The 26068-nt window shown below is 55.1% G+C and overlaps 1 protein-coding gene across 1 annotated transcript; it reads left to right on the top strand.

Moving 5' to 3' along the window:
* Nucleotides 1–18822: 18822 nt before the first annotated feature.
* Nucleotides 18823–25689, top strand: MINAR1 (membrane integral NOTCH2 associated receptor 1). The gene is made up of 3 exons (XM_090263779.1): nt 18823–21105; nt 24431–24685; nt 25461–25689. The coding sequence occupies exons 1-3, from the start codon at nt 18823–18825 to the stop codon at nt 25656–25658; spliced, it is 2736 nt and encodes a 911-aa protein (XP_090119905.1). The 3' UTR covers nt 25659–25689.
* Nucleotides 25690–26068: the final 379 nt, after the last annotated feature.

Here is a 26068-nt window from a genome sequence, read left to right as displayed (position 1 = left end):
ACAGCTGCCCCGACCTCGGGCCTGCATTTCTCTGGCCTCCTGGGAGGGAGCTGCCTCCCTTCCTGCGGCTGGTGCTCTGCTGCCAGCCACATGAGGACCACCCAGGCCTCCTGGCCACCATTCACAGTGTGCACGGGAGGCCCGCCCTGGAGGAGGCCACCATGCACGCTCCTGGGGCCGGGGGTCCCTGCACTGCTGGCTCCTGCCCGTGACTCGGGAGCCAGAGGAAATGATCAGTCTAATGGGCATTAATCCAGGGAGGGGCTTCTTTATAGGAAGGCCCCAAGCTGGCTGGACCCCCAGCCCTTCCCCCGTGATCTAACGGGGAGGGGGTGCTGCTTCTAGCTCTCGCTGCCCTTGGCTGAGAGCAGGACCCGCCTGGCGCTGCCATCTGCTGATGCCCATGGGGAAAGCACCGCGCTGAACCGCGGCTGCAAGGGACAGGCCGTGCTACCCGTGGACGCTGCTCTGCCGTGGGGAACCTCCGCCTGGGGGGCTGCGGGCTGTCCCCAAGCTGCCAGAGGGGGGTGAGGTCTGCCTCTGCTGCTCACAGCCCCTCCCCTCCCCGCTGGAGTGCCCTCCTCATCCCTCTGAATCCTGCCCAGGCTGGAACCTGGCAGCTGCGGGCACTCTCCCAGCCTCTATTTACACATAAAAAAATGACATGATGGATTACTCCTGTCTGACAAGGGCTTTTGTGAGAATTAAGATAATTCAGCTAATGTTATAGGCACACAGTAAGCACTTAATATACATTAATATGTTCTACTTTTCCAATGACGAGATGCAGTCATGGCAACAGGCAGGGTTAAATTGCTGAAGAGTCACAGGACCTAAAATGACTATTCATCAGGGTGCCCCAGAGAAACAGAACCAATAGGTGTCCATAGACAGAGACAGGAAGAGGTTTACTGTAAGGAACCAGCTCCCGCTGTGGTGGAGTCTGGCAAGGCCTCACCTGCAGGGTGGGATGCAGGCGGGGACCCTGGAGAGCTGAGCCGAAGGCTGTCGCTGGAGGATCCCTTTCACTCAGGGAGGCTGGTCTGTCTGTTCTAGTCAAGCCTTCAGCTGATTAGACGCGGCCCACCACACGAGGGAGGGCCGTCTGCTCTACTCCAAGGTCAGTTTTAAACATGGAGCTCATGCAACAGCAGCCTCCAAGGCGAGAGAGAATCAAGCATCACAGTGATGAGGCTCACAAACACAGTGCGCAGAGGAAAGGGCCCCTGCAGCGGTGTGTGTGTGTGTGTGTGTGTGTGTGTGTGTGTGTGTGTCTCACAGACTGTTTCCATGCAGCCCAAGAGCCAAGAGCAGCGTTTGTATTTTGAATGTAAAATGTAAAAAAAGACCATTAGCTTTTCAACAAGAACAGCTGCTCCAGGAGTTGAGGACATCGCCTGTGGCCTGCAAACCCGCAATATTTGCTGTCTGGATTTTACAGACACAGTCACCAGTGTGTGTAATGAAGCCACAGCTTCAGAATAAGGATGTAAATCACTGCCAAAGGCTGCCATGCAGCAAGGAGCTGGGGGGCGGGGTGTGAGAGCTGCCACCGCACCCCTCCACAGAGGCCATACCCAACTCCCTCAGATTGGGGACTGCTGGGTGGTCTGCAGAACATGCCAGAACCAAGGGGCACCGAGTCCAGCTGCTGCATAACCAGTTCCAAAGACAGAACCCTGGAGGGCTCTCACAGGACCAGGTGCAAATGCCAACTGCACTGTTATCAATAAAGCAACAGTGACAAAGGGCAGACTCCCAGCGCCTCAGACTCACGGTCACAAAGCAACACCATTAGTCAGTGTATCTCCCATCTTGGCCAGGGGTCCACGTCCTTTCCCACAAAGCGAATGTGCAGCTCACTGCCACCAAGTAAACACACGCCACGTGGCCGATGACGGCGGATCCCCGCCAGCACCCAGGAGCCGCGTGCCTCATTTCACACGGTGACACCCCCTGCCTCATCCTGCCTGTCAGTCATCAGCGCCTGCTGCGAGCTCTGCACCCCGTGCCCCTCACCATCAAGTGCGCAGCCTCATGCGCACAGCTCAGCAGGGTCTGTCTTCAGCCTTCATATAAACAGACAAATAATGTTCTACCTCTTTTGCTCAATGTCATGTTTTAAAGATTCATCAACATAATCACTACATAGTGTTCCACTGTCAAAATACACCCGAGTTTATTCACCCACTTTCTTGTTTGACAGGCGTTTCGGTTATTTCCAGGCTGGGGCTCTCGGGAACAACGCCTCAGTGCAGCCCGCAGGTGCCCCCAGCCTGGGGAGGCAGAGGGCAGCTCCTCTCCCGCCCGCCTCCCCTCGCTCGCTCACAGGAGCTCCGCCTGCACTTGGGGCATCACGTCTTGTTGGCGGGGCCTTCTCTCCCCCTGGGGTTTGCCTCTTCCCGCTCTGGAAGGTGTCTTCTGATGAAGGGCAACGCTTAATGTTAATCTAGTCTAATTTATCAGTCATTTCCTTTACGGCGAGTGCTTTATAGGGCTCATTGTTAAAAAAAGCAAACATTCTCTACCTCAAAGTTAACAAGAGATTCTCTTGTATTTGCACTACAAGGAAAATAACATTGCCTTTGATATCTAAGCCTACAATCTTCCTGGGTTGCTTTTGGTATATTTTGTAAGGAAAGGGCACAATTATACTTGACATCTCCCATGGCCGCCCTATTGTTCCAGCTCCATTTACTGAAAAGACCACCCTTTCCGCTTTGCCCCGCGTGCCATCTTTGTCATACGTGTAGTCCCTACATATGTGTGGATCTGTTTCCAGGCTCTTTGTTTTCTTTCATTGCTTTGACGTCAATCGCTGTGCAAATGCCACAGTGACCGGGTAAACGAAGCTTCAGGAGATCTGACGTGGGGTAGACAGGTCCTCCCACACTGCTGCTCTTCAGGGCGTGTCCTGGCTCTTTCCGGCACTCCGCAATTCTGTGTGAATGTTAGAAACAGCTAGTCCAGTAACACGACAGAACCCTAAAACAACCCTCCCTGGGCCTGCACGGAACCTGAGATCAGTTATAGGGAGAAGTGGCATCTTTGTAATATGAAATTTTCCAATTCATTTTTTCCATTTATTGGAATCTTGTTTATTCAATTTTTTTCAATAAAATTTTATATTTCTTACCATACAGGTTTTGTGCATCTTTTAACCTCTATATTCCTAGGTACTTGATATTTCTTTGTGCTATTACATGTAGTAAAAAATTTTCCTGTTTGTTGAAATAAAATTGATTTTATTTTCTGCAAGTTTAGTTGGTTGTACTCATTCATTTTAATATTTTATCTGTTGTGGTTTTGGACATTCTACGAGCACCATCATGGCACCTGCAAAATAGGAATTTTTTCCATTCCATTCTCTATGTATTTTTTTTTTCTTTTTAAGATTTGGGGTTCATTAAACCCCCAGTAAAGTGGTGACAGTGGGTATTCTTGTCTTTTTCCTAATTTCAGAAGCTAAAACCTTCATTATTTTACCATTAAGTGTGATGTTTTCTGTAGTCTTAAAAAATAATTATTTATTAAGTGAAGGAAGCGCCTTCTATCCCTGGCAAATTTAGGAAGGGTGGGGCCGAATGAGCAAGCCTGCCATTACCAGGACTGGAACCTACGAGCAGCTCTCGGCCTGGGCTCCAGGCAGCGGAGTGCCTGGCGTCCTGCTGCGAGAACAGAGCGGAGGCCCGTCCCTGGCACCTGGCACAGCGCCGCTGAGAAACCCCCACATGCAGGGGTCTCTGCTGAACGCCAGGGGCCCCGAGCTCAGGCACACGGAGGACCTGCCTCGAGGTGCTGCGAACGCAGGAGCTCCACGTCACACACAAGACCCCAGACGGCTGTGCATACAAGGCCCTGCGGGAGTTGGCGTGGCTGCCCGCACCTGGGGGGGGGGGGGCTTCAAGCAGAAGTGATTTTAAGCTGGTCTCAAAGGACAGAGATGGAGAGCATATTCTAGATTGGCGAAACAGGAGGAGCAGCAGCCAGCAGATGCTGAATGCCGAGGGCGACAGAGAGGGGTGCCCTCTCTCCCACCTGCACGGCTGCTCCTGGGGGCGGGCTCACGCTGAGGTCCGACTGTGTGCGTGGAACCCTGAGTGCCCGAGAGAGGGGTGGGGGCTCTCCCGAGAGACAGAACCAACAGGACACATGTATGCGTGTGTGGCTGGCTGGCTCACAGAGTTACGTGAGAAGTCCCACAATCTGCCATCTGCAGGCCAAACGGACACCCGGGGGAACCAGTGGTGGGGCTGAGCGCAAGGTCAAAGGCCTGAGAACCGGGGGCCCATGGTGTCAGTTGCCAGTCTCACCTCTGTCCCACGTCGGGGCCCATCTGCTTCACTCAGCGAGCTATTCAAATGCATCCACTGGAGCTGACACAGAAAATTAACAGTGAGAGGGATTGTGTGGCTGCGTGGGTGGCGACGGGAGAGCCAGAGCCAGGGTACATTTAACCAAATGACATTCTGTCCCACATTCAGAAGGCTGCCTCAAGTCTCTCAGACGCTTGTTCAGAAAAGGCGTACTGTAAACGTTCATTTTTCCCAGACTGTCATAAAGTTGGCTTTGAGGGTCTTCATGGAGTGTTCACTCCTGCAGAAGGCCCACATCCGTGTGCGGCCCGAGACACGTTTCCCCAGGCCCGGCTGCCTGGCTAGGAAGGCGAGGGCCTGACTCGTCGCTCGGGCGGCAACCCGAGGTGCCCTGAAGATCACACACGGAGGTGAGTTTGCACGTGAGGTCGGATGGTGCCCGGGGCAGCAGCGCCCAGTCCACAGGCTGCCCCACTTCTCAGGGTTCTTGTGAAAAGCCCATGAGGGGGCTTACCCCGTACAGAGCCCCTCGGATTCCACACCCCCTGGGCACACGGACGGGGCTGCCAGTGGAGAGGGGTCTGTGCTCCTCACACCACACTTGTTTGACGGCGAGGCTTCAAACACACAGCTAAGAAGAGAGAAAGGCGTCCCTATTGCCCAGTCTTACCAAACTTGGACACAATGCCCGTCGAAACGAGCTTTATTGAAAGAAACCAAGGGTTCGAGACAAAGAAGGTGCCCTGTCTGCCAGTCCCTAAGGCCCGGGCCAGCCCTCCTGCCCTGCCCGTCTCCACGGCAGATAGTTCGATGAACTGGGCATGGTTCCCATGCATGTGGCCTTACACGCTCACCACATACTTACATACTCATCAGTAACACCAAGCGCTGCATTAGAAGCTTTCACGCTACAGTCACAGAACAGTATTAGAGAGAGTTAGACTCTCCTCCGTTCCCGCTCAGTCTTTCTTCTTCCTATGATTTCTCTCTGCTTCCTATTGGCTTGATAACGTATTGTTTTCATTTTTTTAAGTCTTTTGAATTGGAATACAAATAATGTTTCTGTTCTTTTAGTGCCTTTCATTTTTAAAAACGCACATTTAACTATACTAAAAAACAAAACCAAACAAGGACTCTATTCCCACCACGCCCCCCCATTCCTGTATAACGGATGCGTGGGGTTAGAGACCCACTAGACACCATTCACTTTCTGCTATCGGTTCCATCAATGTTTTTTCCACTTCCTGCTTCCTATTTGTGTTCAAATAGATCCTTTAATAGGTTTTTTAATGAAAGCCTGCGTGTAGTAAATTCGGTCTTTCAGTGTTTTTAAATGTGTTTGTTTTGCCATTTCCCCTAAAGGAAACCGTGGCAAAAAAATACCATTATCAGTGGAGACTTTGAAGGCAACACTCCCTTTTTCCTGGTTCAGTTATTGTGGACAAGAAGTCTGTGGTCTGTCTTAATGTCTGTCTCACTGCCTGGGACATATTTCCTCAAAGTTCCCTTTAATGACGCTTCCATTCAAGCAATTCCTCAAGATGACAAAAGTTGCTTGCTCACCTTCTGATCTCCTCTCTAACATCTTTTAAGTCTGTGTTCTTTCCCTCTGAATGCCCAGACAGGTTCTGAAGTCTGTCCCCGGCACCAGTCATCCTGGTTCCGTCAGGACCCCCCCCACCCCCCATCAGCCGACCGCACGAGGCCCACCCACGCCAGGGAGGCCACCCGCTCTATCAGTCCACTGACTGGGGAGTTAATCTGCTCCAGAGCTGTGCTCATAGGCACCCCCAGCAGAGCAGGGGACCACAGACGTGGGCCCTAGTGCCACACTCAAGTGGACACACAGAATTCACTGTCATACCCACTGCGCCCAGGATGGAAGGGCTTCCCAGACTGGGACTTCCAGGGTTATGAGTGGAAAAGTCCTGGCATAGGTCTGAATCCAAAAAAAACAAGGAAGAGGTGGAAAGAGGAATTGGGGCATGGAACCCACCTAATGTGTTCCGGACACAGGGGTGCAGGAAGCGGGAGGAGTGGCGGCAGCTAGGAGCAGGCACGGCCGCCAAGGCCGCGTGTCCTCTATCCAGCATGCAGCGGAGGGTTTCATCAAGGGAGAGACACATCCGATTTGCATTTTAGAAAGGTCTCCCACACGCCTCCCTCTATCAGGCACAACACTCCTGGTATTCATTTCTCAAATGCCAACTGAGACAGGCTCCGGAAAGGCTAAATGGAACTGCATCTGTGAGGACTGTCAACCACGAGCCTGCCCTTATCTGCAGTGACAGCTGAAGTCAGGGAGTGTAGGTCCAGGCCTGCTTCGGTTGCCCATCGTCATCCACTCTGTTTACTCCTAATGACCCCTCTCTGCCTAGCAACCAGGGCGGTTACAGAGAACACACCAGAAACAGACTTTCTTCCCAGGGTCTCCCCCGGTCTGGGACAGTGCCAGGCAGAGCCGGCACTCAATAACTATTGAATGAACGAAATTAAACACTGAAGTACCACTAAGCAGTTTCTAAGGGCACAGGGCCTAGTGCACGGTCTGGCACATAGCAGCTGCCTGAGAAATGTCTGATAATTTGTATTTTTATTTAGAAAAGGAGGACAGATAGGTACTTCCATTTCGGGAGTACAGGAGAGAGGATGGAGGGCCTGTGGTTGGACCAGAGGGTTTCCTAGCCCAGTGGTTCTCAACCAGGAGCGACTCCGCCTCAGGGGACAGGTGGCAGTGCCTGGAGAAACATGTGGCTATCACAGCTGGGGGATGCTGCTGGCATCGTGCGGGCAGAGGGCAGGGGGCTGCGAACTTCTTGAAGTGCCCGGGACAGCCCACCCACAAACATCACATTATCTGCCTCCAAGGGGAAGTTGCCCTGTCCCCGCCTGATCAGGGGCCTCATTGGTGGGAACAAAACAGACCAGGGTGGGGGTGGGGGTGGAGGGCACGGTGTTAGGAATAGTAAAGGAAACGGGAAAGCCGAGAGAGTGTATGCATGGCCCATGGACATGAACTGCGGGAAGGGGGTACTGGGCGGAGGGGGCCAAAGGGAAATAAACTGGGACAACTGTAACAGCACAATCAGTAAAACGTACTTAAAAAAGGGCTATATGCGACGGGACCGGTGCTCTCCATTGCACCCCATGCACGTCCTGCACCTTCGGGCTTCACACACACACGCTTCTACCACATTTTCATTAAATAAAGACATGTTTTAAAAGTCCGTATCTTGGGAGTTTATATACCTCCTTCCATAGCAGAACCTGCCACTGTGTTCCTGGCCCGCGACCTGTGTGCCTAGGATGGAACACAGCACACTAGCGAGGAGCCAGGGGCTGCCATCTGGCTGGAACAGCGACAGACACCCACTGGGAAGGCCAGGACCGCAGGCAGAGTGTCTGTGTGGGCACGGCCAGCAGCGGGGGCTACGAGTGCCCTCTGAGCCGGTCAGCAGTGCCATCAGCCCACGCGGCATTTTAAATACAGCAACAAACGTAGTTGCTCGCTGTGCACCACAGTGCGAGAAGCCTACAGACCGTCAGCTTTTCATCTTGTTATGGGCAATTTCCCAGTCACATTTGTCACTACGGTTTGGGGGTGAATGTCATCACACAGCATTTCCCTCCTTCTGGCGGCTGAACTCTTCTCAGCTCACACCAACCAAAATCAACATCAGTCATAAAAAACAAAAACAAAAAGCCTTTTGCACAGAGGACCTGGTTTTAGGAAATTGTGTGACAAATTTGGGTAAGAGCTGCATGCAACTGGATTGCAAACAGGCAACTCGACGCAGGCCCTGTCCCCCCAGCTTCCTGGGGCCGTGGGGCCTCCCACTCCGCGTTGTCCCAGGGCCTAAGGTCTCAGCACATCGAAGCTGCATGAAAAGCAGCGTCCAGAAATGTTAAGAACACAAAACACAAGTTTTCATTATAGGCCCACATGCTCAGAACAGAGACTGGGGACAGTTTCAGGGACTTACAAACAAAGGTCATACGGCAGGAAAACTCTCCGTTTCTTTCTTTCTTTGTTAAGGTCGTGCTTTTAAAGAGGATTTGAGACGAACCACTGGCCGCTCTCACCGTCTCCCCTGCTCCACACCTTCCAGCCCTCGTCCATTAGCAGAGTGTCTGCTTTGTCGCAACAGTAGCCTATGATTCCCTCTGTAGTTTTAAAACGTAGCATATTATAGACTTGTTTCTCTTTCAGATATCCTGTTAGTTTCGTTCTAGTAGCTGAAGAACCCATCTAGGTGAGCCTACCATACCTTTCAAAATCCTTCTCCTAACACGGGAAACTCTTCTATCACAGATAAAGCTGCCACGGACTTAGTGTGGACAGCTTTGGGAAACGCCTCTCTTGGCTTCCTAGTCTTGTTTTATAAATTGGTCTGAAAATTTCCAGTTCAGCCCAGAATTTGGCAGCTGGTCCTGAAATTTCAAGCATCTGGCAAGTCTCCTGCCTGACACGCTGGGGAAGGAGGGCCTCGTTGGTGACAGGACCAGCCAGGACCAGCTCGCTGCCTGTCATCAGAAACGTCCAGCCTGCCAGCGCCGTGATCTCTTCCCAGGGGCCACAATCGCACTGTCCCAGGACAGAAGCACGTCTCTAACGAGGACCTGGGTCTCTGACGGGCCCTTTACCTCAGCTTCATGGAATAGTCAAGAAATCTCTAAGTATCTAGGGAAGTCTGATCTTCAAGGCAAATAAAGGGGGTGGGAAATAACTCGAGGCACTGAAGGAAGGTGGGAGAGAAAGTGGGAAAAATAAGAATCGAGCTTTAGACCCCCTACTGCCCCGAGTCCACAGCCTGCACCGCAGCAGTTGCTCCCAGATGCTCCGCCTCTTATTGTAGAACGTCCACCCCCAGAGGCCTTAGGTACAACACAGCCCCCCTTCACTCGGCATCCTCACCCCCGACACCCCAAGTCCAGAAACCAGGCGGCTTGTGACACTAGCCGACAATGAGCTCTTTCCCCAGGGCATCTGGAACATCTCCATCTTCCCAGGAACTTGTCAGGTTTCCCTTGAGGCAAACGGCTGCTGGCACCACACATGCAGAACAGGTAACTGAATTGGCTCACCTGCCCTGTCCTCCTGCAGAGACCGCTGACTGACTCCGAAACGGGCAGACGCTCTCTCCAAGTTCAATTTCCCGGAAGGAGGCGGCCTGTATCTTTTCTGCCCACTCCAGATGTAAGGATTTGGGTCCACACAGTTCAGCTTCATCTCCTACGCAATTAACAAAAATATAAAATGCAGTTTAGGAAGCTGTTAGGTATCTATTAAATGGCGCCTAAGTTCCAGGCACCACTGAGGTTATTAATTGCCACTTAATAACCTCTGCACCCCAGTGCACTATTTCTCAACCAGGGGTGGGCTTGGACATCCCCACAGCACTTGTAAAAAATATATACGAATCCTGGAGACAGACTTGTCTTCCAAGGTCACAGGCTGCCTGCTGCACTGGTGTCTGGCTCTGGGTGGTGGCTGCCACCCGGAAGGGCTTCCCCCTCATCAATCGGAGAGCCCTCCTTGGTGCAGCCTTGGACCCGCCCCGTGAGGCCGCAGCGGGTGTGGTTAGAAAGTCTATCTGCTGCTGTGGGGCCTCGGTTTCCAGCTTTTCAGTGCCATTTCCAAGGCAAGATGGCTTCCTCCATCTTCTACACGGCACAGGGTTTTTCCAGTTTTCAAAAGCAGGGAGCAAGCAGACAGCGGGGCCGATGGGAAGGAGGCCAGGCTTGTGCAGGGGGAGCCCTGACCACCAGGCCAGCTGCAGTGAAGCTCTGGGTTGAGGGCTGGTTCCTGGTTGAGACCAATGCACGTGTTGAAGATTGCAGGAACTTGAATAATTACTTCTTAAAAATCTGTTGAATGCGGGTTTGGCAGCACTATTCATACCGCTAATCTGCATTTACCGTGAAGTCATGTTTTACTAAACAAAGACAAACTTTGGTCCTGTCACAGAATTATCATAGGTTCTAAATCAGTGTCATCCGCGTGTGACCGGTGATATGGGATAGCTTTTGTATAAAATTGCCGGTCAACAATCTAATACCCAAAATATGTAAGGAACTCATATAACTTCACACCAAAAAATTTTAAAAATCTGACTTAAAAATGGGCAGAGGACCTAAAAGGACATTTCTCTGAAGAGGACCTATAGCCCTGCTGGTGTGGTTCAGTGGACTGAGCGTCCGCCTGTGAACCAAAGCGTTGCCGGTTCGATCCCCAGTCAGGGCATAGGCCTCGGTTGTGGACCAGGTCCCCGTTTGAGGCCGCGCAAGAGGCAGACACACATTGATTTCTCTCTCCCCCTCTTTCTCCCTCCCTTCCTCTCTCTGAAAATAAATAAATAAAATCTTAACGATAACAAATAAGGAAGGTGTGCTACATATATGTGATGGAATATTACTCAGCCATAAAAAAGAATGAAAACTTACTATTCATGACAACACAGATGGGCCTAGAGCACTGATATTCAACCAGTGTGCCACAAGAATGGGAAAAAGCAAAAAAAAAAAAAAAAAAGTTAAAAATAAATAAAATCCTGGACAAGGTAGAATGAATCAACTGTTATTCGTGCTTAGCTGCCCCGCGCCTCCCTGGGGACCATGCTCAGACCACAGGTGGCCCTCACCACCACGGCCACCGCGGGCTGGCACCGGGATGGTGCTCCCGGAAACCCAGCGACCAGGGGAGGCAGGCTCCTGTGCGTTCTGCTCCGCCACTCGGTCGGGGATTTTCTTTTTTTTTTTACAAGGGATCCCATGGGTGTGAAACAGCATTATTCTTAACGGAGGGGCCCAGGGCGCCGTTTGTGTGAGCTCCCCGGGGGGCGGGGCAGGACCCGCTGAGGTCGTGGCACCGCAGGCAGCCTCTGCGGTTCTGAGGATGCGCCCAGTCTGACTTTCGGAAACCCACCCAAGTTCCCTCGGTCTTCGGGTGTGAGCGTGTGTGTATTTGTGCGTATTTGGGGAGGGGATGGCCATGTGACTGCCGGGCTCGCCAATCTGGGTACCATTTAAGCCGAGACCAGCCAAGAAGGAAAGTCTACGGACCAAGTGACCACCTTGCCCGGGCCTTGAAAAGGGCGGCTGGACCGCAGGCCGGGAAGGAATTGCCCAGAGCCCTCAGGGAAGAGGCGAGGACACCGCGCGCTCCTACTTGGCCACTGGGGGCCGCAGTCACCTTCAGCATAGGGAGTGGGGAGACGCGAACCCTGCTGGCGGCTCCGGCCGCCGCTCGCTCCAGCGCGCAGCCTCCGCTGGCTCTGCCCCCAGCGTTGCAGCTGCGACCCTGGACCACTCGGACGTGGCCTTCCCTGAGCTCTGGCTGCGCCCCGCTCACGCGCTCCAGGCTGCAGCCTCCAGCAGGGTAACCCCCTGGGGCGCCCGCCGCGCCCCTCCCCGGGCCCGCCCCTCCGTCCCCAGGGCGCGCGCAGCCACTGCCCGTTCGCTCCGCCAGCTTGCGCGCCGGGGCCGGCGACGATGGCGAGGCCGAGCCCGGCTCTGTGCCACGGGCTCCCCGGCCCTCGCTGCTCACCGCCCCCAAGCCCGTGACGCGGCGGCACAGGCCGAGACACAAAGCCCGGGCTGAGGCTCCCGGGGCGGCGAGGCCACGTCCCGGGGTCGCCGTGAGCCCGGCGCCATGCGAGCCTGTGCTGGCGGCCCCCTGTCCGGGAGGAGCCCGCGCGCCTGCCCCGGCCGCCGTGCGCCCGCTCCTGCCCCGACCGCAGCCAGGGGGGCGCCGCGCAGGTGAGGGCAGAACCCCGCCTTGGCGGCAGAGCTGCAGCTTCCCCAGCCCCGGGAAGCAGCCCCAGCGCAGAACCGGCTGCCGGGGAGGCGGGGACCGGTGGGCTCCGGAGCCTTCCGGAGGCGCGGCATCGGAGGCGCTGTGGACCACGGCTAGAGAGGACCGGGAGACCCGCGGGGCGGCAAGGACCCCACTCCGGGAGCCTCGGAGGTAACTTCGGAGAGCGGGGTGGGCGGGGAGCGGGAGCGCACGCGCGCGTGTGTGTGCCAGTGCGCGGGGAGAGACCACCTCGCTGCCTGGGCTTCGGAGCACTGCGGGCCACCGGGCCCTCCCCGCTGCGCTCTGGGCGGCGGAGGGAAGGGTGTGCGTGGTGTGGCGGCGTGGGCAGCCCGGACGGGCAGAGCAGGGATTAGGGAAGAGAAACAATGAAACAGGACCGTGTAGTTTGGGGTAAGTTTTCGTGGCTGAAAATTCGCTTCCAGAAAACGCCGCCTTGAGGGTCACATATACCCGCGGTGTGTGCAAAGGGCCCGACACATCAGCGCCAAGCAAGCCGGACAGACCCGAGACGGACCTCGGAGGGTGCATCCAGTTCTCAAGTCGAGACTTCAGTCATGTCGACGTGGCCCCAAGCGCGGGTCTCACCCAGGAGGCGGGACGGACACCCTCACCCTCCAGACCACACAGAGGCGGGGCCTGGCCGCCAGGTGCGCGCCCCCCTGCTGTCTAGACTGGCACAGGCAGCACCTCCCACCTGCCCGCCACCCTCCCTGGGGCAGCCAGATCAGCCACAGCCGTCACTTGCCTGCTCTCCGGGGTGCTGGGCCTTCCGGGGGCATCTGAGAAGCTTCACCAGGACGTGCCTCTGTCTGGCCTGTTCTGCCGGGAGCCTGTAGAGGTGGGAAACTGTGAGTCCGCCGTGGGGAAGGTGGCAGTGAGCTCCAGTAGTCTCTGCAGTGGGGATCCAGAAACATTTAGCAGAGGCTCCCCACCACTTCTGAGGCTGGGCGTTGCCCCTGGGCGCTGGGAGCTGGGAGCTGAGCTGCGGGGCTCTGCTGTGATTTTATGCATGATGGGGAGAGCTGCCAGGAGGGGTCGGGCAGAAGTGAAGCTGGCCAGCTGTGCACCCTGTTCTCCAGCAAACAAGCGGCTGCGGATACCCCCTCTCCTGGAGGGTGACGGTGGTAGATGCCCTCCTTCCTCCCCGGGTTTGTGAGGCCAGCCGCCCTGGAGCCTGCCCTGCAGGTGGAAGCCAGCAGACTGCCATGGTTGCCGTCTGCTCATGGAGAGTCTGGCCGCAGTATTTTGGGTCCTGTTGAGATGAGAGAGGGGGGTCACAGGCTGCCTGGTGCTGTCCAGCCCCCTTTAAGGGGCTTTTCTCATTCATCAGAGGAAGGAGGGGAGTCTGCAGAAAGAGCCCATTTAGAGGTTTTCTTAGGTTATTGGAGCCTGGAGGGAAAACCTGAAATGTCTGCTAGATAAAGTCTGATCTCTGTTGTGTGTGTCTGGCCGAGTTGTATAGATCTGGGACCGCGTGGTAGTAAATGTCAGTTGCCAGGGAAAGAATACATCAGTTTATTTGCATTTCTGATGAGTTTGGTGCGGGAGTGCTCTGTGGCACTTAATACTTGGAAGACAGACAAAGGTTTCTTTGTCAGTGGCAGTCCTTTCTGAACATTTCATATGTAATGCCATTTTCCCCCGGCTCCTGCGATGTGGAACGTTGATGTGACTTCCAGATTCTAAAAGCCTTTGTATTTATTGGCTCCTGGATAGTCCCTCTGAAACATCTGGGCTCCTGTGAGGCTGGGACGCCTGCCTCCCTCCGTCCACGGCTCTCAGCACCAGTCCGGGCGTCTTCTCCCTCAGGATTCCCAGAATGAGCGCTTTCTCGAGTCTGGACGCATGTGAAGCAGAAACCAGCTCGGTTTTGTGTCTGCTGGGCAGGGAGGCAACCACCAGAGGAAGGGGAAGGGCCTGCTCTCCGCTTCAGCCAGTTGGTGACGTGCCGTCTCAGACTGCCTGGGACGAGGTTCCAAGTTCCTCTGTCACTGGGCTGCTGAGGCCCACTGGCTGCCTTCTCCCACTCCCATGGGGGTCTTAGGGTGTGGAGCTTACCTGCAGGCCAGTGCTAGTGACAGGAAAAAAGAAAGGAAGTGGGTATGGAGCTCAGGGATGGGTAGAGGGGGCAGCGGCCGGCCTCAGACGTGTTCTCCTCACTCATCTTGTGATCTTGGGAAGTTGCCGACTTCCCTGCGTGTTTATTTCCACCTGCATAACATGAGAGCCTTGGAACAGAGCGTTAGTTCCCGCCCCTTCTCTCTTTTAACAGCAGAACCCTTTAGTTTAAATCGTATATGGAAGTTAAGCATACAAAACCCATTAAAGAGTGGGGAGGGGTAGTCAGCCTGCTCTCTCCCAAGGTAATTTTGAAAGCTCCCTTTTGGACCCCTAAGGGCTCCCCAGGTCACAGTCTGAGAATCCCTGCACGGCTTCTCTGCACTGTGGGGCAGCCCTCCTCTCTGTGTCTGAAACACAGGGGTTGGCAAGAGTAGGTTTGCGGCTGTGGTTTATTCTTGTATTCTTATTTAGTTATTTGCATTCTTTGTCTTATGGTTGTTGCTGTTACTTTGTATCCCTCCTCGTGATTTATCCTTTAGATGAAAGGCTGGAAGCGGCCCCTCTGAAGGCGAAGGAAGGGGCCACGGGTCAGGGGGAGCTGCCCTGGGAACTGGGAGGTGCTGGAGACAGACACTCCCCTGGAGCCTCGGGAAGGCAGGCGGGCAGCCCGCGGACACGCTGGTGTGAACCCAGGTAAACCCACATGGATCTGGCGCCTGGCGCGCTAACCGTGTGTGGAGCCGCTGTGTGTGTGGGGTCACGTGTGACGCAGCCGCAGTAAACGGGAACAGTGCCACCTCTGTGACGGTCAGTCTTTGCCGCCTGAGTGTGGGAGGCACCCGGACGTGGCATGACTTTACGTGCGGGATCTGAGCAGATCTTTTCCTGCGTCGGTTCCCCCTGATTCCTCAAACCCTATACCCTTTCTGAGTGGAACCATGGACCCCAGTTTGGGAAACACAACAAGGAAAGCAACACTGTCCCCAAAGCTGATGAGGTGGCCACATGAAGGATCGAGGGTGGGCATTTAGATTTTCCACAGAAACGGAAACAAGACAGAAATGGCTGACCTCTGCGAACACGGAAGGAGGGTCAGAGAAACTTCCCCGAGTGAAGAGTAAACCAGAGGATTCTTATGTTGTTAGGCAACATTTTTGCCTCCTTTGCCAAAAAAAAAAACAAAAAACAAAAAACGGAATCTGCCTGTCCCCCTCCAGTCGGGGCGAGAGCCCCAGCTCCTCCTGGGAGGTCAAAGGTCAGAAGGCAGGCAGACCTAGGCATGATTTAGGTGGAGAGAGGGCATATTAATGGAGCTCTTACCTCTTGTGACTAGTATTTCGCTCTCAAATGGAAGCTATTTCTGGAGATGTTTTGATGAAAAAGGAATCACTTTGGAGCTAATTAGTATACCAGAGATAACAGGCTAACAAATAACATCTCTTCACAGACCTTATAAAGGGCCCCGGTGACCAGCCACACGGGCTGTTAGGCTCTGTTTCAGGGCCTGTCACACTCTCCTTGTGCCCAGGGCGCGGCCTTCCTCCCCGAGGTTTGCCCCGCTACCTATCCGGGGCTTTCCTCGGGGGTAATCTTTCCCCCGAGGATACCTCTGGCTGTCTTATTTAAAATTGCAACCCCTCTATCGTACGCTGTACTTGCTTATTTTGCTTATTATCTGCCTCCGAACCTGGACTATAAGCTCATGAGGGTAGTTGGTTTTTTTTCGGTCTGGTTTATAGTAGCTAAAACGGCCCACACGCCAGACACAAAATGAGTATTTTTAAAAGACTACATGGATGTTTCCTCTGACCATATTAGTAACCTCCGAAGGAAGAACTGGTACGTTCCTTTCCTAGATGAGAAAACCAAAGCTCAGAGGGGATCGTTTACTTCCCCAAGTTTTCATCGCTGGCATTGGCCTGCCAATTCTGCTCTCTTATGTTTTTTTTTAGAAAGTCACATATTCAGAACTTTTAAGTCACAAGAAGCTGAAAGGGAGAAAGCAAGCCCCAGGGCTATAATGTTTCGGTGTAGAGGGGTGTGTGTGATTAGACCATGTAATGTATTACAATGTATCATTTAGTAGCGGTGTGATTAGACCATGTAATGTGTTACAATGTATCACTTAGTAGCGGTGAGTATAGACAATGTGACGTATTACAATGTATCACTTGGTAGCGGTGAGTATAGACAATGTGACGTATTACAATGTATCACTTAGTAGCGTCCTTTCCCACTTAAGCATCAGCCATGGAAGATCAAACAATAGAGTTCTGCACCACGACTTATCAATGCTGCAGGACGCGTCCTCATTCCCACGCACCACCGTTGCACACAACCAATTGGATGCGAAGGTTATTGCTGCTTTTTTCTACTATAAACAACACTGAAGAGAACGCATTTGTAGCACTTAAAAAAAAACAAACCACATTTCTGATTAAGAGAAATACTTAGAAGTGTGGGTTTTTTTTTTAATCTTAAAAACATGCATATTTTACGTGTTTTCGCTGATTCCTTCCTAGAACAGCCACACAGATGGGCACCCCTCCAACGGTCCTTACATGCACACACTGCGTACACACACGTGCTGTGTGGCAGGTCTGCACAGCCCCTGGGGTTTTGGGCTGACTTCCTCCCTTGCTCGTTTGAGCCTGGGCCTGGCGTTAGCGGATCTGGCTTCCGGGCTCACACCTGCTCTCAGCGAGGCTCCTCTACTTCCTGCTCCTCGTGTCCTTGGACAGAATGAGCATGTGTGGTGCCTCCTCAAAACCCAAACCATGGTCTCTGCACGTCCCTGCAGACACTCCGGGGCGGGGCGGGGGGGGGGCGCACCCCCTCGTGCACAGCATCCCTTGGGATGGAGAGGGAACCACTGCCCACAGCAGCTGGAATGTAACCCAAAGGAAAGACACCATTTCCGGAGAAAATGGACTGGACCCGTGCAGAATGAATCAACTTTAAAAATCAATAAGTCAACTGTCAAAAGGTGCCTACTCTTCTAAGCAGCATGGAAGCAGGGACGTTAAACCCATGTGTAATTTGATGTTTCCTTATAAATCCCAGGACCTGGGTCCATGTTTATCAACAAGGAGCTTTACTTTCTCTTACGAAATTCTGTTCAATTTTTGGTTCGATGTTTTTAATTTTTCCATCCAAGGTGCATTCACGTAGCTTTGTCTTTCCATTTCAAAGTAAAATTAATTATTGCTTGGGGATTACAAAGTAACACGTGGTCATTGTAGGAATTCCAGACGAGATGGGAAATTATAAAGAAAAAATAAAAATTACCTGTAAAAAAATAAGAGAGGTGGTTGAATAGGAAGAGGCACGCGGGAACCTTCTGGGGCGACTGGAATATTCTAGATGGTATACGGTGGGGGTTACTCTACGCTGGTCAAAAGTTCAGCCGGCACAAACTTAGGATTTGGGCACGTCACTGTGTGTAAATCTTATATTGAAAGAAGAACGGCAGGCAATATCGAAGTTGGGTCAGTGGTAGTGAGGATGAAGTACTTAGGGCGAAGCGCGCATACATCTGCAGTTTCCTCTGAAGCGCATTAAAGCAGCAGGACGGCCAGATGAAGCACAGACAGACCTGTGGTCGAGCAAGCAGGAGAACGTTAGCGGCAGACCCGAGGTGGGGGCTTGCTGCAAAATTCTTTCAATTGTGCCGTATGTTTGAAAATTGGCACCATGCCATATTGAAGACCAGATTCCTAATTCAGAAAAAAGTCCGTGTTTACTGTCCAAATGTTAACATGGTAGCATACATTATGTCCTTTGGTTGCATTTCCAAGAATATAGAATTCAGATCTTCCCACGTATACACATTTATTTTCATATTTTTTCACTCAATAGTGTAGCATAGTTTTCCTTTGTCATAAAAAGTCCTCACTGTGTCATTTTTAAATTAAGGTATAATTTCCACACAGTACAATCCACACATTTGGCATCCAGTTCCGTGAATTTTGATGAGGCCCGCAGTCACGTACTCACACTAGGGGAGCAGTTGTGTCGTCCCGGGAAGTCTGTGTTCCGCTGTGGCCTGCCCCTCGCCTCACATCCAGCCCTGGCAACCAGACATTCGTTTTCCACGCTGTCACTGAAACGGAGTCGCATGGCACGTGGCCTTTCGGCTCCAGCCTCTTCCCCTCAAGCACAACCCACTTAAGATCCGTCCACGTCACTGCCTGTACTAGTAGTTTGCTCCCTCATAAGGAGGTTCATCAGTGCGATTTTAATGTTTGTAAGAAGTCACATGTATCACAATGTGCTTCATCTACATGTTCCCTTATTTGTGGGGTGTTTAAGATGTTTTATTTTTTCCCTACTGTAAGTACCAAAGTAGTGAACGTCTTTATGCATAAATCATTGTCATCGATCCCATCTTTAAGGGATCGTCCTGGGAAGGGATTACAAGGTTATGTGTTATATATAAATATTTAAAGCTCTTAATACATTTTTAGTCCCTGAAAAGTTCTTCCCTGTATTTCTTCCTGTGGTTCGCAGTGTGCTTGCCTTCAAACTCCACTGGTGTTTATAACCCTCTCCCCCCTCTTTCTCGATGCCGTCCCTGTAGCACTGACTTGGAGTTGCAGCGAAGCTAGTGAGCCTTTGCAGTTCTCAGTCATGGAGGCCAGTCAGGAGACCTCCCTCTTCCTGGTGAAGGTCTTGGAGGAACTGGACAGCAAGCAAAACACCATTTCCTACCAGGACCTGTGCAAGTCCCTGTGCGCTCGCTTCGACCTGCCACAGCTCGCCAAACTGAGAGGCCTGCTCTTCTACACGGCCTGTCTGGACCCTAGCTTCCCGGCCACACTGTTCAAGGACAAGATGAAGTGCACCGTGAATAACCAGCAGTCAAAGAAGATCATGGTCGCAGCAGATATCGTGACGATCTTCAACCTGATTCAGATGAACGGGGGCGCCGCCAAGGAGAAGCTGCCCACGGGCCGGCAGAAGGCGCGCAGGAAGGAGGCGTCCTTTGAGTCGCACCGGTCGGAGGCGGAGCCCTGTGGCGCGGCCGAGTGCGAGCCCCTGCGCTGTGAGCTGGGTGACAGGCCCTTCAGCCAGGGCTACCCCGCCAGGCAGTCGTCCAAGTGCCGGAAGACAGACCGCAAGGACTGCCCGCAGTTCGTGCCCGCCTCCGAGCCCAACTTCTTGCTGGGTGTCAGCAAGGAGGCGAAAGCCCGCGCCGCCTCCCTGGACAGGCTGCAGGCGCTGGCCCCGTTCGCGGTCGCCAGCCCCCAGCCCTGCGAAATGCAGAGGACCTACTTCCCCATGAGCATCGAGAATGAGTCCATCTCAGACCAGGACTCGCTGCCCATCCCCCAGGGCCTCAAGGAGACATTTGTCTCCCGCGACGAGCCCTTTGGGGCCCCATCCTGTGTCCAGAAGAGGAACATCTTCAAAGAGGACTTTCACAACCTGATGACCGTGTCCCCCGGTTTGGCTGGCCCCGCCAACAAGGCGGAGGGGGAGCCTGGGGAGCCCCAGAGCCGGAAGCAGCCCCACAAGACGCCCTTCCTGAATCACAGCTTTGAGATGCCCTACAACAGCCAGTACCTGAACCCCATGTACTCCCCCGTTCCTGACAAGAGGCGGGCAAAGCACGAAAGCCTAGATGACCTTCAGGCCTCCACGTATTTTGGACCCACACCAGTGATGGGGACCCCGGAAGCCAGGCGCTGTCCAGGGAGGCCTGGCAAGCAGACCCCCTGGCCAGCCAAAAGCTGGAGCCTAAACACGGAAGAGGTCCCTGACTTTGAACGGTCCTTTTTCAATAGAAACCCTTCCGAGGAGAAGCTACGCTACCCAAACCCCAGCAGTCAGACCCCCAGCTTCCCAGCTCCAGATCAGCGCCTGGCTTACCTCACGCCAAAGGAGCAGCCGCCGATGCTCCCCCTTGGCTACACGGCAAAACCCAACGGGCTCAAATCTAAGGAGATCTCATCCCCCATTGACCTGGAGAAGCATGAACCGGCCAAGAAGTTCAAGGACAAGAGCATCAGCTGCACCAGCGGGCAGCTCAGCTCAGACACGAGCAGCGTGGGCACCCAGACTGAGCAGCACGTGCTGGAGCCCAAGAAATGCAAAGATCTGTGTGCCTCGGGGCTGGGCAGGTACGGGGACAGGCACGCCAGGAGGCCGTCGGATGACGACTCAGAGATCGTCAGCGATGACATCAGCGACATCTTCCGGTTCCTTGACGACATGAGTCTCAGTGGCTCGACGGGAGTGATGCAGTCCTCCTGTTACAACAGCACAGGGTCCTTGTCGCAGCTTCACAAGTCGGACTGCGACAGCTCACCGGAGCACAACATACCCAAAATCGCCAGCGGGCTCCCCGGCAGCAAAGGGGAAAAGGGCAACCGGCCTGAAAACAGCCATCACTCTGAAGAGGAGCTGAAGACCAGTGTATGCAAACTGGTGCTCAGGATCGGGGAGATCGAACGGAAGCTCGAATCGCTGTCGGGGGTCCGCGAGGAAATCTCCCATGTCTTGGGCAAGCTGAATAAATTGGATGAGAAGATGCAGCAGCCTGAGCAGGTGAGTGTGCAGATAGACCTGCAGTCCCTGACCAGCGAGGCGCCGTCCGACGAGAGTGCCTCTCCCCGGGTGTTCCGGGCCCACAAGCTGGAGAGCGGCGCGGACTGGTGCTGCTCCGATGCCAGTGGCAGCAACAGCGAGAGCCTCCGTGTCAAGGCTCTGAAGAAGAGCCTCTTCACCAGGCCGTCCTCGAGGTCGCTGACGGAGGAGAACAGTGCCACAGAGTCCAAAATCGCCAGCATCTCCAACTCGCCCAGGGACTGGCGCACCATCACCTACGCCAGCCGCGTGGGCCTCAGTGAGGAGGAGATCAAAGACCGAGGGCCCGGGGAAAGCAAGGACTGGCACCGGAAATCGAAGGAGGTAACGTAAGCTTAAGCTCGCGTCACCGGGCCCAGCGTGGTGCGTTTCCGTCTCCCCGCATGCTAGCTGTCCTCCCAGGTTGGGCGGGCTTCGCGCGGGAGAGCCATGGGCCCAGCGCAGGCAGGCGGTCAGTGGGTCAGGTGGGTGGGCTGCTGCCGGGGGGTGGGAGGCCAGATCTCCACAGAACAGGGCAAGTGGCAGGCAGGCACTTGTGACCAAGGACGTCTTCCTGTCCTTCCCGCAACGGCAGGGTGCAGGCCAAGAACGCGAGGGAAATGACGTAAAAGGGTCCCTTTCACGGACTCCGGGGCAGGCATGGCATCCTTTGTAGATGGTTCAGGGCCTACCCTCTACGGACAACAGGTGATCGGTGGGGAAACTAGATGGACAGGAAGTCATTTGGAGTCCTGCCAACGAGGAACGTGCCGCTTACCAGGGCGTCCTCCTTCCTTTGCCCTTTCTTCCTGCGGACTGTGCGTTCTGCCCCTTCCCCGTGAGCAGGAGCGGAGCTGCCATGGCTGTCGGTTCCAGAGGGAGGGTGTGCACGTGTGCATGCACACACATGTACACACACTCACAGGTGTGTGTACACAGGGTCACACACCCTCACACACATGCTCAGTTCTGGTCTCGTCCCCGCAGTGGGGGGCTGTTCTGGGGGCACTTGCGGCTGCTCCTCTTCATTCTGACTGGGTTCAGTGACCCTCCTGGGCCTCAAGGCCGCAGGCTCAGTTTGCTGCGTCTCTCCTTCCCTCCCTGGTGTTAAAGGTCATGGACAGACCAGGAGCCTCCGGAGGACAGTGGTGACCTAGCCATGAGAGGGGAGGGGGAAGGCAGCATGGGCTGCAGACGAGCAGAACCACAGGAGGGGCTGGCTCCCAGGGAGCCAACAAGGGGGAGCTTGGGAGACGGGGCTCCTGGGCGTTTTCAGGGTCCAGGGTGGGAGAAAAGAACACATTTAAAGTGTTTTTTTTTCCCCCTCCTGATCCCAGAGAAACCTTTGTCACCTTCTGTGACCCACTGCTCCCTCCCAGTAGATGGCTCCTGCCGTCTGGGCTGACGCTCCCCACGGTGGTGACCTGCCCCCCTGCCATCCGAATGCTCAAGGCCACGTCCTCAGTGTCTACCCACAAGTCAACAGGTCCCAGCCAGGCTGTCCCGTCCCTTCAAAGCCAGCGTCCCCTGCCCCTGCCCCTGTTCTGGGGCCACCACACCATCAGCGCCCATGCTGGGGAGCCGCAGGCCTGTGACCACGCTTGCTGGCTCACTCACGCCCAGTTCAGCCTCCAACCCGGTGGATCTGTCTCCCCGGTGTTTCAGCATCTCTACCCCCTCCCCATTTGAATCCATCTGCCACATGATCCCGGCCTGGGACCGCACCCCAACCTGGAGCCCATTTAGAACCGATCTCTTCACTTACCACCCCTCCCCACCCCATCTCCCAGACCACGGTGCGGTCACGTTCCTGCGCTCACTGTGTGGGTGTGCGGAGCCTCCGGGCCTGACCCTTCCTTGGCTCCTTGTTGCTCCGGTGAAGGAGTCCCACCCTGGAGCCCAGCGAACGCCCAGCCCACCGTCCCTCACAGGGTGCTCTGCCTCCTCCAGAAACACCATGCGCACCCCCGTGTCACTCCCTCAGCCCATGCTAACTGAGCGTCCCCCGCAGCCAGCCCCTAACCCTCCCGCCAACCTCTCCCCATGTGGCTCCCCTTCCCCACGCTGACCTGGGTCCCGTGCTCCCCTCCAGGCCTCTTAATGCTTCCACCTCTGAAATCTTTGATGGGGTGATTCCGGTCTCCAACCTCTGGTCCTCAGTCCTCTTTGTTTAGATACAGTGGGTTTAAGCTTTTACTTAGAAGTCCATTGTGCATGCCTACTGGCTGCCAGGTTAGGGTGCACACGTCTCTGCGCGGGAGCAGGGAGTCAGGCAGGCTCCCCGCTTTCGACGTTGGACGGGCTGCGATCCTGGCTGTCCCACTGCCCGTCTGTGGGGCCCTGGGTCAGTCCGGTCCCCTCTCTGGCCTGAGTTTCGCAGCCACAGACAGGACGTTACTGAGATGGTGCACGCTCAGCACTGAGCACAGCAGGGGACGCAGAGCCCACCCTGAGGGGCTGTGACGGTGACGGCGGCACCTGCCTTGTCCTGTGGTTGGCACCTGCCCCGGCCCCGCTCGGTGGTGCCCGGCAGCCGCAGCAGCTCTGCATGTTGGGCCACGGTAGTGAGCAGAATTACTAAACTCAGTGAAGCCTCTTGGCAGGTACATGGCTTTGATGAGCTGAGCAGGAGGGGCGGCGGTGTCCCTCGCCTGGGGTGGGTGGCATTGGCTGGGCTGTCTCTGCTTCCATGTTGGTGGTCTCGGTGGTTTGCAAGTGCTCCTGTCGTCTGGGCTGGAGCACATTCCCGTGTGCCGGTGGGTGGGCCTGTGCTGGTCCCCGCCCCGCTGTGGGATGCACGCACTCACGCTCGTCTGCTTGGTGGAGTGGTTCTGCTGGAGTCGGGGATGAAAGTATAGACAGGATGACGCCCTGCCTTCCAGGGGCTCCCAGACAGGCCAGCAGGTGGTTACAGTTCAACAGGACAGCGTTGGCTTCGGGGTCTGTCCATGTCCTGTGGAGTTGCATAGGTGGGCACCGACCCAGTCCTGGTGGTCAAGGAGTGCTTCCTGGAGGAAGCAACATTATGTAGAGCTCTGAGGGCCTAACGTTAGAATCAGCAAGTCTCAGAAGACCCCAATTGTAAGAGCGCCCTGGGCTGTGGCTCACGGACCGAGAACCTAAGGGTTGGCCCAGCGTGCTGGGCACCGTCCTATCTCCACACGGTCGTCCTGACCGCTCCCTGACTTGAAGGCCCTGCGGGTGTTGCTGAAAATCACTAGAGGCTCCCAGTGTACTTCCTGGCTTGGCGTCTTCCTTCCAGAGAAGCAGCGTGGGTTCGGCGGCTCCTGGAGGGAAAGACCTGTGTCTTTTACTCCTCGGTACCAGGCACTCATTGGTAAAAGAAGGGGGCAGCAGTGGCTCAGCAAGGGGTCTGGGAAGCAGCCCTCCGCCCCACATTGACAGCCCCCTGCGCCCTGGGCCAGTCACGGAGGCTCTGGGCCCACCCAGCTCCTTCCCTTGCGAGGCGGGTTGGTAATAGCAGAGACAGTGTGAGGCTCTGACAAAGCCACCCCTTCCCGGCACAGAAACGCGGGCTCGGAGGAGGGCTGTTCCGCGTTTGTTTGTGGGTGACTGCAGCTTGCTCCCTGGCTGCCCACGGGGCCCAGAGGAGTAGAGCCGACGGCTGCCGGTGGCGTGTGGTGTCAGACGGCCCCTGTGTCCCCCGCAGGCGGACAGACAGCACGACGCGCCGCCGCAGCACCGCCTGCCCAAGCAGCCCAAGGACGGCCTCCTGGTGGAGCAGGTGTTCAGCCCGCACCCCTACCCCACCTCCCTCAAGGCCCACATGAAGAACAACCCTCTGTACACGGACATGCGGCTCACCGAGCTGGCCGAGGTGAAGCGGGGCCAGCCTTCCTGGGCCACGGAGGACTACTCCCGGAATGCAGGCGACAAGGGCAAGCTCACGGCCCTGGACCTGCAGGTGAGCTCCTGGCAGTCCCGGGATGGCGGGGGCGGGGGGCTGCCACGCACTGTGGACGCAGGAAGGGACCGCAGGGGCCCCGACCTGCCTGTGCCCTCCCACGGAGCTCCCTGACCCCACCGGGGAATTCTGCACTTTCTCAGATGGAGCGTTCTGCACGGGGCTGCGGTTTTGTTATTTGTTTGCTAACGTGCAGCACCGGGGATGCCTCACTGGTCTCTGGCTCGGACCGTATTTGCTAACGATACATTCAAGCCTCCGTACCAAGCGCAGGCTCCCCTATCTGCTCACGAGACCTGAGCCACACCGGTTCACGCAACACACACTGACTTCTCCTTCTACGCGCAGCGCGTGGGGTAGCACAGTGGGAGCCCAGCTACGGACCGTGTTCCCAGGCACTGGCACAGCGCTGGCACTGTTAGTGGAGAACACTTCCCAGTCACCTCCTGCCTCCCCTGCGGTAGGCCCGCCCCTTCTGGGTTCTGTGCCTTGAAGTTTAGGCTCCTGACTCTTTGGTGCTTTGCTTGCTCATACGCAGAAGCCCACAGGCCTGCTGGGGCCCAGCATGGTGGGCGGTGTTCGTGGTCGGGGGTGCAGGTGCGGCCTGTGCTGTGTGGGACCCGCCTCGGGCAGGGGCTGCAGGCAGTGCTGACGTGCGGCCACCTCTGCCAGCTGCGGAGCACCCTTAGGAGCTTCAGGAGGGACGACGGTCAGGGTGCCTTTGCCCTGGGTTCCAGTGTTCACCCCATTTCTAAAATCTCCTCTTCATTTTTAGACACAAGAATCTTTAAATCCGAACAACTTAGAATATTGGATGGAAGATATTTACACTCCGGGCTACGACTCGCTGCTCAAACGCAAAGAAGCAGAGTTCCGAAGAGCCAGGGTCTGCAAGATGGCGGCTCTGATCGCCGCCGCCGCATGCACGGTCATCCTCGTCATCGTCGTGCCCATCTGCACGATGAAGTCATGAGCCCTGGACGTGCGCGGCGCACGGCTTAGGACTCCCGGCGTCTTCCTCCACAGTTGAAACGCGTGCGGTGAGGTGGCAACGGCTGGATCAGACAGAGATGAGATCCTGAGGCTTCTCTGCAGGTGCTGGCAGGAGTCCTCAGAAAGCGTGCATTCTAGAGAGCAGTCTGCCTCCCCGGGAGCTGTGACTTCCCGATCCTCGGACGCCTTTTTAGACATGCAATAGCTTTCTTTTCCTACCAAAAGAATGTCATGAACTACCAGTGATACACACTGAACTATAAGCAAAAAAAGGAAAGAAAAAAGAAAAAAGGGCAGGAACATTAGTTAGACTCCTTCCATGTTGATGCGTTTCCTGGTAGGGAATCTGTTATACAGAAGATACTTAATACCTGCCTTCTGGAGGGAGGC

This window comes from Furipterus horrens, unplaced genomic scaffold (assembly GCF_987537825.1).
Source record: "Furipterus horrens unplaced genomic scaffold, mFurHor1.1.pri manual_scaffold_16, whole genome shotgun sequence".
Classification (NCBI taxonomy): domain Eukaryota; kingdom Metazoa; phylum Chordata; class Mammalia; order Chiroptera; family Furipteridae; genus Furipterus; species Furipterus horrens.
This window is presented reverse-complemented; position numbering and strand designations above follow the sequence as displayed.

Coding starts and splice junctions, on each gene's coding strand:
- MINAR1 (XM_090263779.1), top strand. CDS start 18,823: ATGGAGGCCAGTCAGGAGACCTCCCTCTTCCTGGTGAAGGTCTTGGAG. Junction 21,106..24,430: donor GGCACCGGAAATCGAAGGAG/GTAACGTAAGCT, acceptor TGTCCCCCGCAG/GCGGACAGACAGCACGACGC. Junction 24,686..25,460: donor TCACGGCCCTGGACCTGCAG/GTGAGCTCCTGG, acceptor CTTCATTTTTAG/ACACAAGAATCTTTAAATCC.